The 16174-nt window shown below is 39.7% G+C and overlaps 1 protein-coding gene across 1 annotated transcript in view; it reads left to right on the top strand.

The window, feature by feature from the left end:
- The window catches only part of pcxb (pyruvate carboxylase b), a 359457-nt gene that overhangs the window by 32291 nt on the left and 310992 nt on the right, over positions 1-16174 (top strand). Inside the window, exons 8-9 of the mRNA XM_033609134.2 lie at positions 1136-1203; positions 3296-3379. Coding sequence (XP_033465025.1) covers positions 1136-1203; positions 3296-3379 — 152 coding nt within the window. The remainder of the gene's footprint in view (positions 1-1135; positions 1204-3295; positions 3380-16174) is intronic.

The following is a 16174-nucleotide window of genomic DNA, read 5'->3' as shown; positions in this document are numbered from 1 at the left end:
AAAATGTTTCACTTTTTTCTGATGTTTTATAGACATATCCTACTTGATACCTAATCAATTAATTGAGAAAATAACAGATTATTCTAAGTGTTTTGTGAGAGCACAAATGGTCAACCCAACAATATTGCTGCAATGTCGTTTTGGAGGTATTTGATCAAAAGTATTGTGATATTTGATGATTTCCTCATCACCCAGCCCTAGTTGCAGCCCTTAGTGTTATCTTGTGTAGTTCATCCATGGCTGTGCGTTCGTTTTGCAGTTCTCTGTGAAATGCTGAGAATGCCATTTCTAATAATCACAACATTTTGTGGAGGCTGTACTTTTTTCATTATCACACATTTCTCTGGCCAGTCTCTGGCTCGACTCCCCACACATTTAAGTACTTAAGGGAAAAATCTGTGATGGTTAAAGAAATTGTGAAGACATTTAAATAGGCTATTGAAGAGACTCTTAACTATGACTTTCAAAACATCATGTATGTGTGGTGAAGCCAGCATAAATCATCAAAAAGTAACCTACCTGTGGCTCCGTTTGCTACCGTCTGTCACATGACCATTGCCTTGCAGGCCGTAGCAATCCCTTGAGATTGTGCCATCAGCCCATGGAAACTTTGAATGAGCTGTTTATATCTGCTCCATTATATTGCTATATCTGTTCCATGCAGTCTCCAGGTTGTTTCTACAATAGCTCAGAACAGACAAACTAAACACTGACTCTAGATAGAGCCACTCACGTCTTTGCCTCGGCCACCGTAGTTCTCCTACGTGTTTGGCACAGAGAAGTTTCAGCTGGGTGCAGTTTGCAACCTCACCACAAGATGCCACTAAATCCTACACACTAGATCCTTTAAAGATGTGGGTTGTAGCAGCAGTATTAGTAGTAGTAGTAATATTTTGGTCCTAAATTTCTTATGCTATCAGAATTTCGATGCCAGCTGTCTTTGATTGTCAGAGCTTTAAACCGACCATGAATAGACGTGTCTCTCAGAAAATTTAGGACTAATTAAAGCTCCTTTCACTCTGTTTTACTCAGATTCAACCAGTCCTTTTCTTCATTCCCCTGATTATCCTCTAATTTTCTTTGTTCATTTAATTTTCTCACCTACTTCTCTCTTTGTCTCTTTCTCTTTCCCCAGGCGATAAATATGGTAATGTCATCCACCTCTATGAGAGAGACTGCTCCATTCAGCGGAGACACCAAAAGGTGAAGTCCCCATTTTAAAATTCAACTAACCTTACTTAATCTTAGGATTTATTTAAGATTATCTTCACGGCATTTCTGCCGTATTACATAGATTAGCATGAAGTGGATGGTGATCGTGGGCAGGCATTAAACAAAGGTCATAAGAAGGAATCACTCCTGCAAGCACTGCAGTCTGCTGAAAAGACCAAAATGTTTTACTCCCCTTTTTATTTAGGAAAACAGGCCAATTAAGCAACACATTAATAAATACGATGATTATAGTCCTGATTATAGAAATGATTACTATGGCACTGGCCCTGGGTATCATAGACGTCCTGAGCAGCGGGGGGTAAGAGGATTATGCACCAATAAAAATTAGCCACTGCTAATGCTGTGTGAATAGGGTTCTTAGCAATAGCAGGAGCTACATAATTCTCCAGCAAATCAACTTGGATCAACAAAAACAGTTTATTTAAGAGTATATAGCTTTGAATTTATTGTCATTCATTAGCTGGAACTTTCTTCCCAACATTTTTTGGCCTGTGACTGGACAGAAATGAGGTATTACAGCAGCACCTGATCAAAATAACAAAAATGTCTAAATACCACATGAGAGAGAAAATTGAAATTGTCATCTAATAGTCACTCAATATAACAATGCTTTCATCAGAGGAAGCTGATTAACATGTGTAATATTTCATTAGATATTGTCACCTCAAAGCAGTTTGAATCATGTGTTTTCATCACTTTCTTCCTTTCCCTTTAATCAAATTATAGATGATAATCATATTAGTGGCTCTGTTCATGCCAGCGCTGTTGCTCTTTGATTCTGTGAGACTTAATCTGCCTTTGCCCTTAATCTAAGATCTTTTTGAATCTCAGAAACAAGAATAGTCGCTTGTTGAAATAGATTAGAGATGGTAGACCGACGATAGGATATATTTAGCTGCTCTGTGTCTTGGAAGTGCAATTCATACTTGGAGAGTTTTTTTTGAGGGGGTGGGGGATAAAGATTTGATAAAACTCTAAATTGAGTTCTTGTGATTGCTATATTTTTTCTAAATCAGACACAGGTCACATTGTTTTGAACTGGATTCAATTATTTCAGTTGGATGGGTTGACTTGTTTGATGCAGTGGAATGAAACAGATCAGCCTCCATCATTGGCGAACCCCACCCACCCAAATGAAAGGCTGAATGTCACTTCATATGATTCACTCCATCTGCTTTGGGGAAGCTAATATACTGTATCAAACTAATGGCTACTGTGGGGAAAATGAAAACAAATTATGGTATTTACTAAATATTAGTAGTCTGTGGTACTTTGACTGTCTGTTTTTAGAGCTACTTGTAAAATGGGAGTCTGACATTTTGCTATAGCAAAGCAAGGGAGTGCGTTTTTAAAGCTTGATACCTTTAAACATAGATCAAGTGACTGTGTAATATTAAAAGGTTCACTTGATGTGATGATGAACCAGTAGAGAGTTATCACCTGACTCGCCGCTTTATTGTTTTGGCTCTCATCGACACTGTATCTACCAGAAAACCAAACTGAGTTAACCCACTATACATTACCTGTCCAATACAAAACAGCAGACAAACCAGTTGAACATAATGAATCATGGGCAAATGCACTCAGTGGCCATTTTCTACATTTTGTCTGTAGTTACAAAAAAAAAGTCACATTCATTAGAATTAAAGGTATACACGGGAGCATACAGTAGCACGGCTTTTCAGAATTAACTACTGTATCTCAACACATTGCCTATGCATTTTAAATTAAAATTTCCCTTCAGTGGCACATTATTCTAATCATTTGAGGTCTGGTGTGCAGCAGCACTATCGTCCAAGAGAATTTGGAGAATTGCATTTCCAGCCTCAGTGTCAGACTAAATGAATAAAACTGACAGTTTAATTTAGTTTTTTACCCAGATGCTTCCATGTGTGAAAATGAATTATTAAAGCTGTTCAAGATGTAGGATTTGTAGGTGTCGATCATTGAGTTGAGATATGTTGTTGTTGTTTTGACTGTTTGCTGCATTTCTACTGACATTGCTGTGGTCACTGTGGCATCATCAATGTGGCATCATCAATAAAATCCTCTTGTTTTGAAGGTTGTAGAGATTGCTCCGGCTTTCCAACTGGACCCTCATCTGAGAGCCAGACTTCACGCTGATGCCGTTAACCTCGCCAAACAGGTACATTTTTGTGTTTTGTGTCAAAGCCAATGCCAGTAAGCCACAAAGCCCTTGTGATTCCTGCTGTCTCTTCCCCCTTTTTTCTATTCCAATGTCACACAGGCATTTCCCCAAGGTTCAGGTTAACTAGACCATTTCATTACATTAGGGAAAATGCTCCTGAGTGAATGGAAAGGAAAAAAAAAGTTTTATGACAGAACCCCTACTTAATCACTTTTTAATCATTAAGCGTACAAAATTAATAGCCACGTATTAAAATAATGTTAAATATTCATGCTGCTGCTGCATGATGTTAAGGCAGCTTATTCACTAGGAAACAGTATTTCCTCCAAGTTGTCAAGGCAGGTGTCAGCACATTGAATTTGCAGTGTTACAGAGTTTTGACCACTTGTTAAAAAAGGTTGGTAGACTTGAGGAGAAATGGCTCACTGAAACTGAAAAAGCTTTCCTGGTGAGGACACTCAAACATTGGGTTGTATTTAGGAAGTCTGAGCAAACTCCCAGTGCTCTTCATTTTTTCTGTCTATAATTGGTCTGCAAAACAACTGGATTCTCCCTAGGAATTTTAATGCTCGATCTACCTGTGATTCAAATGAGGGAGACATTAGTGCTCTGCCAAACTGTGAAAATGAAAATGCAATTTGAAAATGGGTGGAAATAGATGTCAACCATGCAGACAGTTAATGCAATTCTGAAAATTAGTGTTTGAACAGTTTTGGAGTGCATCTGTCGAGACCAATTTTATGATTATTGTCACCAATTGTGCACTCTGCTAAGGTAAAAAATGCAAAAACTCTCTGCGAAGTGTAAGCTCACCTTGCATTTAGCCTTTTAAAGCCAGTTATATCACAGTTGGTCCGGCTTCTAGTATTGCCGAAAAGTTGGCTCAACTATGACAGCGTCACTTAAAAGTCAAGCCTCATCTCTCAGAGGAGATTTCAAAGTAATGGCTTTTTCAGGTAATGGCCCAGTTGAGAAATGGATAGAAGTAAAGCGGGAAGAGTGGGAGAGGAGGATGGAGACAAGGATGGTGATTTGCTAAAGAAATGACCTTGATGATGCTGATGGAGAAATGGTTATATGAGAGAGAGAGATAGAAACTTTATGCGAGACACATGATGTGACCTTGCTTCAGTAATGACTTTTTTCCTGCAGTAATCAAACCACAACATCGCCCAGCTTGTCCGCCTAAAGTGATGAACCATGTCTCCTTGTGTGTGTTTAAGAGCGGCAGCAGCCACAAGCTCTTGTCTGCATATTTCCATTTGAAGCAGGAGAATGATGTTGCTCCTTAAATGACAATGTGTGGATGACTGGTACCAACAAGTACAGCACGCATGCACGCTCACGCACATGCCCGCTTACTATTCTTGAGAGGACCTCAATTGACTCACTACAAGGACACGTTTCAGCTCCATCACGCAGGCACCGCTGCAACGTGCTGTCTGTGTGAGAGCGCTGACTGCTGTTGTTGATTGCAGGAGGAATATTTACCCGTTTTCAAACCTTGCATTTAAGATTTAGTAAATGATTTCGGTGTCGAGCTCTATTTGAAGTCAGATTTCAGTGTTTACTTACCCCATGTAATATGTGCAAACTAAACATAATTGCCTGTATCAGTAACATATTTCTGCTTGTCTTGCCAGCTGTGTGCGCAGTCTGCAACTAGAGTTGTATGAGATGGAGACCAAAGCAAGATCTTTTTTTGCAAATATTAAAACATTCACCACAACTCTTAATTTACACACATAAACATGTTCCAAGCTCAAGGAAATGATAAAATACCCTTAGATACAAGAAAGGAGGGAAAAGAGTGGAAATTACTTGTTACCTTGAGCAGATCAAAGAAAGATTATCATAGATGTAATTAGTAGTAAGAAGATGATAGTCATATTAACAAATACAATAACTGAGACTAGCATAAACAAGTGACTAGTTTAGAAAACATTAGGTGTTTGATTTGCAAAAAACAGCAGATTATTCTGTGAGATCTCTGTGCTAAAAGTAAAAGTAGTCTCTCTTAGATCAGCTCTGGCACTGTATAAGTCCTCACGAGTATAACAGCCTGCTAAAACAGACGTGTATGAGGAGTCACGCACACAGCTGAAGGATCAAACCTGCAGCATTTGCAGATTATCACCAGGGGTCTCACTTTCTCCCGGCCTCATCCTCCCATTTTTCTTGTTCCAGACACCCCTCCTTCCTCCTCCCCCTCCACCTCCCTCTCTCCTTGCATTTCCCTGCTATGTGTTGTGATTGCATTTCACATTGTGCCAATCCCCACAGTGGAGGCTTCCACTTCAGAGCTGAACCCAGCTCTCACTGCAGGTATTGAAACCTGCTCCCTAAGCAACGCTGAGGCTGAACTTTGGTACTTAGTTGGCTATTATTAATGTGTGTGTGTGTGTGTGTGTGTGTGTGTGTGTGTGTGTGTGTGTGTGAGAGACGGTGCGAGGCGACATTTATTTTTAATGCGTTCTGTGGTCCTTATAGAATAGAAAATGACAGTTATTCTCCCTACACTGAGGTACACATTAACAGGTACATGTTGTTGTCTCAAGTGGCCACTTTTCCATAGTTTGCTATTCTTGTGAAGACATTTAGACTCCACCTCTTTCAGTGCTCAGACACCTTAATGTCTGCAGTCCGATTTGCAGTGTAATTAGAGCCTTTTAATTTTAATCAGCAGCTCATTGAAATGTAATGGCATGGTGTTCCGGACATTAAACTGCTATTGTATCACATGTGCGTGTGTATGTGTGTGTTCACTTGCACACATACACTCTCCTCTGCTTTCTCCTGCAACTACACACCAGACAACACGACAAAAAGTCTCCCACTCTTTAAAAACACATTTGGTGTCCACACGGAAAGATTTTCTGTATAACTGGAAAGATCCACTAAATGATATACTGTCCCCAGTCTTGGTTCTGTGTGCTCACACAATCTCACGCATATACACATTCTCCCCACCCGCACGCGCACACACACACACACACACACACACACACACACACACACACACACACACACACACACCTCTTATTTCTCGACTCTTATCTGGTCTTAATGGCGGCCCCATAGTGCTGGCGCTCTGTCCCCCTTTATCTCGCCGTCTGTGCCTATCGCCCATCTTCCATTATCGGCAGCCTCCGTCTGAGTCTTTCAGAGAAACAGCGCAGTCTTTGAACTCACTGCAGGCCACAGCATTTCCTGGTAGAATGTCCTCGAGAACAAAGTTGCCTGGCAACACTGACGGCTGCAGGAAGTTACTTCAGCTCTCAGTAAAAAGGGTTTTGAGCTGTGAGTGGATATCAAGCCAGAGCTCACAAGAAAATCAGAGATATTGTCAAACGGCCCGTTATGCTGTTATGTGTTATCTGCTGCTCAAACAGCTGATTTTGTATATTCATTTGTAAATGCTTTTGTTTGTTTCTCTCCTCAGCCCTCTGATTGTCTGGCTGCCATGTCCTTGCTTTGTTGTCTTTGTGGTTTCAGGGAAAGGACTATGGCTGACATTTCATTTAACCACGCAGTATCTCAGCCAGTCCTGATTAGTTTTTATTAATGATGCATCTCACTATAGCAGTGTGAGGTTTTCATAATCAGTGATTGAACCATTGATTGGGTGCTTCATTGCTTGCTCGCTCATCCGTGTGCTGCATGTGATAATTTTGGCTTTTTAAACATCTCTTTGAAATCTGTGTTGCTTTGTAGCAGTTGTATTGGGTAGGTTTGAATGCACCAGTCAGGAGTAAATAGAGCTGCAGAGTGTTTTGTTTTGCTTGGTGAGCATTGGTTTTATGACAGGAAGTGAGGCTGAGTACCTGCATTTAGGCATAAATCCCCCTTTGTCAACCATCAACAAGTTGTACATGCTATCTATGAGGCATGCAAAATCTGGGCCCAAATGGGCTGCGGTTTAGCCTCCCAACGCATAGGCTGCACAATCTCATGATAGACTCCAACCACACAGACATAAAATAACATGCCTCACACATTAAATTTGACAAATCTTATTTCATTTACAAAGTTGTGTTGACTGCCCCAAGATGGTTGTGTCCATAACACGTGAAAAGTGGTCTATTTGTTGCTGACTGGCTGTGCAGGCAATTGCATAATTCATAGGGAAGACATATTTACTGCTGTTTGACGGATTAGTTACTATTCCTTTTTGCTGGACTGCTGGATGGCCAAAACATTTAATGTTCTTACCTTACTGCTTTCAAGAGAAAGGATGCATCTTGTGGAGCTGTGTAGAAATGGTCCAGTGTCAGCAGTCTCTTTTTGACAGCTGTGTATATTTTTTTCCAGGTTGGTTTTGTCATCACAGGTTTGTTCCTTCCCTCTATCCATTTCAGACCGTCTTTACATAAGCATTGGCTGAAATAGTGATAATCTTAAACTGGGACTCTGTTGACTTGATAAATGTTCAATAAGAGAAATCAACGACTACCCACATAGTCATTGTAGGTAATTAATGAAAGCAGTAGCTCTGTGTGTTAATCTCGAGCAACCTGCTGCAGCTGTTAATAGCTTGTCCAGTTCCTGCTACATGTGGCCGTCAGACTAGTTTTATCGGGAGTCAGTTGCCTGGTGATGTTTTTCAGTTTAACATTTGAACTTGTTCATTTGCTTTTAACACAATGTTTTCAGTAATAACTGATCTTAATGTTAATTTTGTGTGAGTTAAAGCTAAAGGGCTACATCACAGTTAGCATTTGGGTCAGTTAGATCATTTACTTGTTTATTCACCCTGAAGTAATTAGATATACGGTATAATGGCAGCAGATTATGCAGAGGCCCTTTTTTGTCAAGATCAAACAAATGAGTCTACAGAAGTCCTAGATCTTGGTTGGCTATTGGGATTTACTTTGCTGTGGAAAAGGTTTCTCTTTAATTCAGTCCCGATGTCCAGATATAGTAAGACAAACCTGCCCTTGGCTGTATTTATATACTTAACATTTATCCTTTACTGTGCTGCACTGTCTCACCCACACTTTGGACTTTGTCCAATGAATCTTGGAGCCGTCTTTATGTTGCACTTGGGCAGCAAGTTTCTGCACTATTTTCAAGCCTCTATATCATGATTTGGATTTGGCTGAGGTAGCTACTGTGAAGGAGTATAAGCAAAAGGGAAGATGTGAGTCTGTGATCCAAAACGATGAAGCTTTTTGAGCTGCTATAATGAATGTTGTTCTTTTAATGTCTACAGATTATACAGTTTGAGCCTGCTTAAAGCCAGAGCATTAGCATGTGCAAGGACAAAACATGTCTCACACTGGATGTCATCCAAATGAGACTAACTGTTCTTGGAATGGTTGTTAGCTAAATAATAGGCACACATCATTAACTATTAGGGTTTTAGCATGCACGTAAGCTCACCTTCGATGTCTGTGGGCAATGAAACTATCAGTCTAATTAGCCCAACATTTGTCTCAGAGTGTGTGTGAGAGGAAAGACAAGCAGGTGTGTGTTTATAGGTGACTTTAATGTCAGCAAGACCTCACCGTCTGCCATTTTTTTCCACGGCATCGGTTTAACCTCAAGACGGGGAGGAGGCAGAGTTACTGTCAGATATTTTGTGCAGCTGTAATTAGGAATTCAATTCTGGTCCTTGTGTGGGTGAGGAGTGCTGACAATTGAGACGTTGTTGCATTTTACACTGAATGTGACGCAGTCTCACCCACTCAGTTATGTTCGTGTTTTTTGGGTGGTGAAGAGAGAGGTGAACTTTTTCTCTTTTTTTGGCAGAAATTAGCACACAGCATTGAAGCTGGGCCAGAAAACGACACTTCTCACTGTTTTTGCGCTCTTGTGAAGCGTGGAGAGTGGAAGAGGGCAGAAAATTCTCATTTGCTGCTGTGTTTTAAGTATGAGATGAAGAGAGGAGAACAGGAGACAGAGATTTGAAATCTGTGTGCGAGATGATCTGAAGGGAAGCATCATTCGTGGTTGAGTGTTTTGGAGAACAGGGGAGAAATAATTTGTTGTTTGTGTTGAGTATTTTGCTTGTGCCTGCCTGCTCGTTTTCCCACTATCCCCTGAGAGAACCGCTACTCAAAAGTACAAACATGTCTGCAGCTCATCAGTTCTCTAAACAAAGCAATTGTGTTTATGGCTTTGTGCAAGTGGGATAGCACACTGCTGTACACCTGCATGTATGTAAATGCAATCTGATCTAAATGGTCAATACTTTATCTTTCTTACTCTGTGTGCTGCACCCATCCCAAAGTCTATTCATGCTTACTAAAGACGTTAATGTTCATACATGTGTCACAAATATATTGTTTGATTTCCTCAGACTGCTGTACTGTAGTTTTCAGCAACCAGGACTGAATTTAATTTTTTTCTAGCCATTACTGCTCCAATTACAAAATAGTTGCGAGATTGTGTAAAAGGTAAATAAAAGCAGAATGCAGTGATTTGCAAATATTTTTTGACCTTTATCTAATTGAATACAATCAAAAGACAAAATATTTTATGTTCAAAGGATCAACTAGGCTTGTGCCGGTTTGAAAATTTTCCAACCGGTTTGATTTAAAGCCAAATATCTAACCGAACTGATATATCGAATTATATACCTAATTTTACCACTGGGGGTCGCATTTGAGCTATTTTTCCCAATAAAAGCCCATTATAGGTGTAATGTGCTTCCAATCCACTTGGTGGCGTTAATGCTGTATTAACCGCAAATACACACAAGGTTACACAAGAAGATGAAGAAGAAGAAGAAGAAGAAGAAGAAGAAGAAGCAGAAGGCTACTTCTCTCCAGCAGCTGCAGCAGCAGCAGCAGCAGACAGCTAACAAAACACTTGTAGGCTCCTCCACTGCATTTAAAAACATAGATAAACCTTATTGATTGATTGAGATGTTTATTTCGAATATGATGCAATAATAAAAGGAAAATAATAATAAACAATATGAAAAAGAAAGAAAAAAGAAGAAAAAAAAATTTAAAAACATATTGAATCCAATAAGAAGTAACATAAATCAGACAATACGCATATCTGAAAAGGAGTGAGTATATACACATATATATACATACATGTACATACACGTACACCAACATACACATACCCATATGCACTGCATACATGCAGACATACATAACACATAGACCATAGATACATGTACATGCATTCACATATACATGTACACATGCACAAAAAAAGAACAGAGACCCGAGAATAACTACGTGAATAAACAATACCCCTATAACACCTGGTGATTTCCAACATCTCCCTCTTCCCTGTACCTCTTGAAAATAATGTTTTTGTACATTATTTTAAACTGTTTAATGCTTGAACACCGCTTAAGTTCCATCGTAAACCCATTCCATAGTCTCACCCCTCTGACTGAGATGCAAAAACTTTTCCTGGTGGTTTGAATTAAGTTAATTTTAAAATTGAATTTTCCCCTTAAATTATAACCCCCCTCCTGGTCACTGAATAATTTCTGTACATTTTTTGGTAGTAAATTATTTTAAACCTCAGCACAGTACTGTAAGTAAGGTGAGACTAAAGAACAGTATAAGGTGTGGAGTGATTTCTGATCTAATTAATCTTATTAAGTTGTCATAATGCATGTTTCAATGCAAGATAAATTGAATATAGTCCCTTGACACGCCGCTGACACGAGCCTATGATCAACCTTTTTTTTTTTTGTAAATATACACTTATTCTGAATTTGATGCCTGCCTCTTGTTCCAAAAAACACCTTGAAAGTTGTGTAATGCTCCAAAATCACCTGTTTGAAACATGTCACAGGTTAACAGGTTAATTGGTAACAGATTAAAGTATCATCACTGGGTATGAAAGGGGTGTCCTTGAAAGGCTCAGTTGTTAACAAGCAAGGATGGTCACTTTGTGAAAAATTGTCTGGGCAAACAGCCCAACAGTTTGAGAACAATGTTTTTCAAGGGATTTCACGATCTGCAATCCATAATATCGTCAAAAGATTCAGAGAATCGGAAGAAATCTCAGCACATAAGGGGCAAGGCTGAAAACCAACATAGAGTGCTCGTGACGTTTGACCCCTCATGTGGCACTGCTTTAAAAACCAACATGATTGTGACTCCTATTGAAAATGTGTGGCGCATTATGAAGCGCAAAATACAGCAATGAAGACCCTGGACTGTTGAGCAAGTGAAGTTGTAGATCAAGCAAGAATGGAAAAGAATTTCTCCTTCAACTACTACAACTAGTGTCCTCTGTTCCCAAATGCTTGTTTGAATGTTCTTAAAAGAAAAGGTAATGTAACACAGTGGTAAACGTGCCCCATGAGTCTACATTTAAGAAAAAAGTTTTTCAGTTTAAACATTAATTTTATTCTGTTTTTATTTATGGTTTAAACAGTGTCCCAAGTGGAATTGGGGTTGTATTTCTAGTCACAAATGTATGCGCATCTGGTGCTCTGGTGGACATTTACCACAGGACTGACTCAAAACAGTGACAAAATTGTGAAAGTGTCTGCAGCCTGACATCACCCTTAATTTAATTATAGCACCTACTGTGTTTTTGAGACAAACCCATGTGTGTTTGTGAAATCTAGGGCTGTACCAGACTCAAAGTTATGTCCATCAAATCAGATTTGGCTTTTAAGTACAAATATTAGACTGTTGAGTTTGAATGGGGCTCAGTGGGATGTTCAGTGTGACGGTGACATTCATGAAGCTAACTATGCAAACAACAGATTGGAAATGTGCAGCAATGTCTTTTGCCAACACAAGAAATCAAACAAAATCCAGAGGCTGTAATGTATTAAGTTGCTGTGAGCTGTAAATTCACCACTTTTCCACAGAAGGTAGAAGATAAAGTTACCTTGGAGACTGACCAGGCAGAGCCTCTCTTGCTCCGGGCAGCTGCCTCTGTGTTAGGTGCCAGTACTGAGGAGCAGCCTGAAAGCAAAGAGCGCTCATTCTGCAGCTAAATCTGGGGAAAGCAATGTCTGCAGAAGTACACTACACACTGACCAAAAAACAAAGAAAAAAAGGATCTGCTGCTCAACTCGGTGGAATCTCAGTCGACTTAGGGGTCTCCAAAAGACGATTCAAATCTCCGACATTGAGGGGGCAGCCGTCATGAAATTAAATGCTGCTTTCAGCCCTCTTGTGTGTCCTTCTGTAAGCTCCATTTGTGCGCACACATACACACATGGACACACACATCCATCAATCTACCATGGGTGATAAACGTGGAATTAGTTCTGCTGTCAATCACCTTGGTGATGGTGAGTGCAGAGATGATACACTCTCGCTCAGACGAGTCATGTCCCTGGTAGACACGCCACACACACATGCACATATATACACAGGGACATGGGTGGCTCACAAACTCAGATTGACACTTGGTCCCTGGAGGTGACCAGTGAACTGTAAACATTATTACTACTTACAGGGTCATAAACACCCTGCCTGTATGTGTGTCTCAGTGTGTTCCCATTTTTGACTTCAAAACTAGCAGCACTTTTTGCCCTGAAAGCATATTTTAATATTCCATCAGGAAAACCAGCATTTGGAAATGGGGTAGACGGAAAATGTTCCACTCTTTTCCCAGTGAGCTCATGCATCAGTCAGTTTTCTTTTCTCTAATTTACTTATTTATGTTCTGCCTCTTATGTTTTTCATTTTTTTACTATTTATCTCGACTACTTTGTCTGTGTCTTCATCTGTTCTCTCTTTGCCTTCCACCGTCGTTCTTTGTACTGTGTCCCTCTCCTCTTTCATATTCAATACTTTTTAGTTTTTAAATTTACAATATGCTCCTTTCCTTTTTGTCTTTTGTGCTGCTCAATTTATTTGCTCTCATTCGTCAACTATTCCTCTGCTCTCTTTTAGAGAGAGACAGTTAATGTAGAAAGGTCAGCAATGCCAAAGTACATATGTGCTTTTGTAGACAAATTAAAAATCTTCATCTTAGACTAAATGTGAAATGTGATAGCATATTGGTTACCAAACTGTTTTGCAAGTGACCCCTAAAGCAACCCTGTGGCATGGGTTACATATGCCTGAGCTGTAAGCTGTTTAGCCAAGGGCGATGATTCATTCTCATATTTATTCATTTTCATAGTTTTTAAAAGCCTGGAGAGGTAAAACGATCAAGTGTTTTGCAAATTGGAGAAACGTCAGACAATTTAAGTAAAAGTATATTTTCTCTCAATCTTGTTCATCTTGTGACCCTTCAGAGTTATCATGTCACCCTTTGGGGCGTCTCAGCACCCAGGTTGGGAACAATTACAGTATTGAATTGTAATGAATGGAATTAGATGCCAACATTTAGCCCTATCATTTACACATGATGCATCTACTATGCCTCCTCTTTGTTGTTGTAATGCAGTTTTCCAATCTCCTTGCAGTCATGGAAGCTGCTGTAAACACTCAGCATCAGGAAGCTCTTTTTTGGTTTCGCAGAAAACCCTAGAAACACAGTGTCTCGGTACAGCCCACAATGTTTAATTGACAAATGGTCTAAAGGAAGCACACTGCAGAAACAAGACAGCATTGACGATACAAAGCAAAAATAATACACTGTATGAAATGACAGCTGTAACTACAGGCTTACATTAAATGAATATGATTTAAATATAATTACAAATTAGAAACAACAGTTTTCTCTCCACTTTATTTTTTCTGCTTTCCCTCCAGTCTTTATTCTTTTTCCTTGGTTTGGTCCGTATCAGTACATGTGTGTAGTGCTTCATTGTCTGCAAAAAGCAAAGACAGTTTCTGCTGTGGTGTGTGTAATGTAGGATGCATAAAGTAGTGCAGGAGTCTTGCATGTCAGAGTGACATTGGCACTTGTGATTGGATGGGTTCTATTTTGAGCATGTGTGGCTTGTATCCTCATGCCTGCAGGATCCTCATGCCTGTGTGTACTGCATTCAAGCTCAGGTTTGATATTGAAATGGACAGTGCTTTTCTTATTGCTGATTATTATAAGTGTGTGAATAGGAATATATGTGTGAATTTTAAGATCATATAAGGTTTTTTGGGAATATAATCTCTTAGGAAGGAAAGGCAGCAATTCAAAACTGTCTAGAAGGGAGGCAAAGATGGGGGATGGAGGTCTAGATGGAGGGAGAGAAAGCAACAGACAGTGAAGCACAAAGCAGAGGGAAATGGATGTAGGGAGGAGGATAGAGGGAAGGGAAAGGAAGAAGACAAACCTGCTGTTAATGAAATGAGGAGACTTTAAAAAAAAAAAAAAAAAAAAGAGGCAGAGTATGCAGAAACCAAGCGAGGTGGTCAGAGGATGCAGGGACTGAGACAAGAGGAAGTGAGGGGAAAGACAAAAGAGGGGAGGTATCGATTCTTTCCGCCAGCTGGGGGGAAACTCAAGCCAACTGTGCTTTCTGAAATTAGAGCCAAGGGAAAGGTGGAAGGGTGGAGGAGAAAATGGTGGGAGAGAGCAGCAAGCAAGCTTTGGCACTGTTTGTATCACATTGTGCAGCAACAACACTAAAGAACAGTGAAAGTGCATGCTTATGAATAAAATATGCTCACAGCAGTGGCTGTTGCAGAAGCAGGATATCTGTTCTCAAACTGCAAACTCAACCTGCTCTTAAGAAGTTGCTCTTTATTTTGATCACACTCAAAACTCTTTTGACTTAGATTATTTTTAATAATTGTGTTGTGTTAAAGCATCACTGCAAAGTGATTTAAAATGGTAATGCAGGTGACATCAAAACTCGCAATCAAACACATCACGCCATCACTAAACGACCGTCTAAACAATCAAAACACACCTGACTTGGATAACATTGTATTAATTACCTGCACAATAACACTGGGAATGAAAATGGAAAGATAAAATAGCCCTAAAGGCAATCATGGGTTAAATGATTCTAGTAAAAAGTTAGAGAGTGCTATAGGTGAGAGCTCCAAACTCAGACAACAAAACAAACTAAGTGCTTTAAACAGGAAAGGTAACTATTTGCTTTGTTTTGTTGTCTGCACCTCACTTTGAGTCCCTTTTCACAGCAGGCAGTTTGACATGTCATGTCAGGAAAAGAGATGTAATTAATAATGGCGGCAATTGAGTGAGCTTACCGAGACACTTAATGAAACAAAGCCATTATTAATGTTGGGAGCCACACCTGCACTTTTCATTAGAAATGAAAAGGCTCTCCAGTGTTCAGTTTGAGAGGCGGTGGGACTGACCCCTCATTTGGCAAATATTGTGTGTTTATATTTATGCCTCTCCACCGGCGATAGCCATAGTCTGAGGCATTATGTTTTCAGGCTGTCTGTCCATTCGTCCCATTCTTGTGAACGTCAGTGTGACCTCACAAAAGATATTTTTGGCCATAGCTCAAGAATTCCTTGCTATTGCTTATTATGACAAAACTTTACACAAATGTCTAATAGGATATAACAATGAATTAATGATATTGTATATCCAAAAGGTCAACTTCACTTTGACATCATTATTTTCTGCATAAAATTTTTCTGGCCACTACTCAACGTCATATTAGAGGAACAGAGGGAACACATTTGGTCAGATACTAATTTGGTGACAGTAATCTTGGGTGACCACCTTGAAGCTGTACTGATTGTATAGACTGTCTGTGTAGCAGTGGGGGGGATCCATGTTTTCACGGACATGGAGGTAAACTTGATTGATGCATGGATGCATATAGCTGCAGGGCGGTAATTCTAGTTTCAGACATACATCCTCCCAGGAACAGTGCTGGATTTTGAAGCCAATTTTACATAGTGGCCAAAAGTGAATTTACACTGTCTGTCTGTCACATGATGCCATGGAGCCCAGAAAAACTTTTTCTCATAGACTTTC

Source organism: Epinephelus lanceolatus, chromosome 22, assembly GCF_041903045.1.
Source record: "Epinephelus lanceolatus isolate andai-2023 chromosome 22, ASM4190304v1, whole genome shotgun sequence".
Lineage (NCBI taxonomy): Eukaryota > Metazoa > Chordata > Actinopteri > Perciformes > Serranidae > Epinephelus > Epinephelus lanceolatus.
Note: the sequence above shows the minus strand (reverse complement) of the source record. Positions and strands in the feature narration are given on the sequence as shown.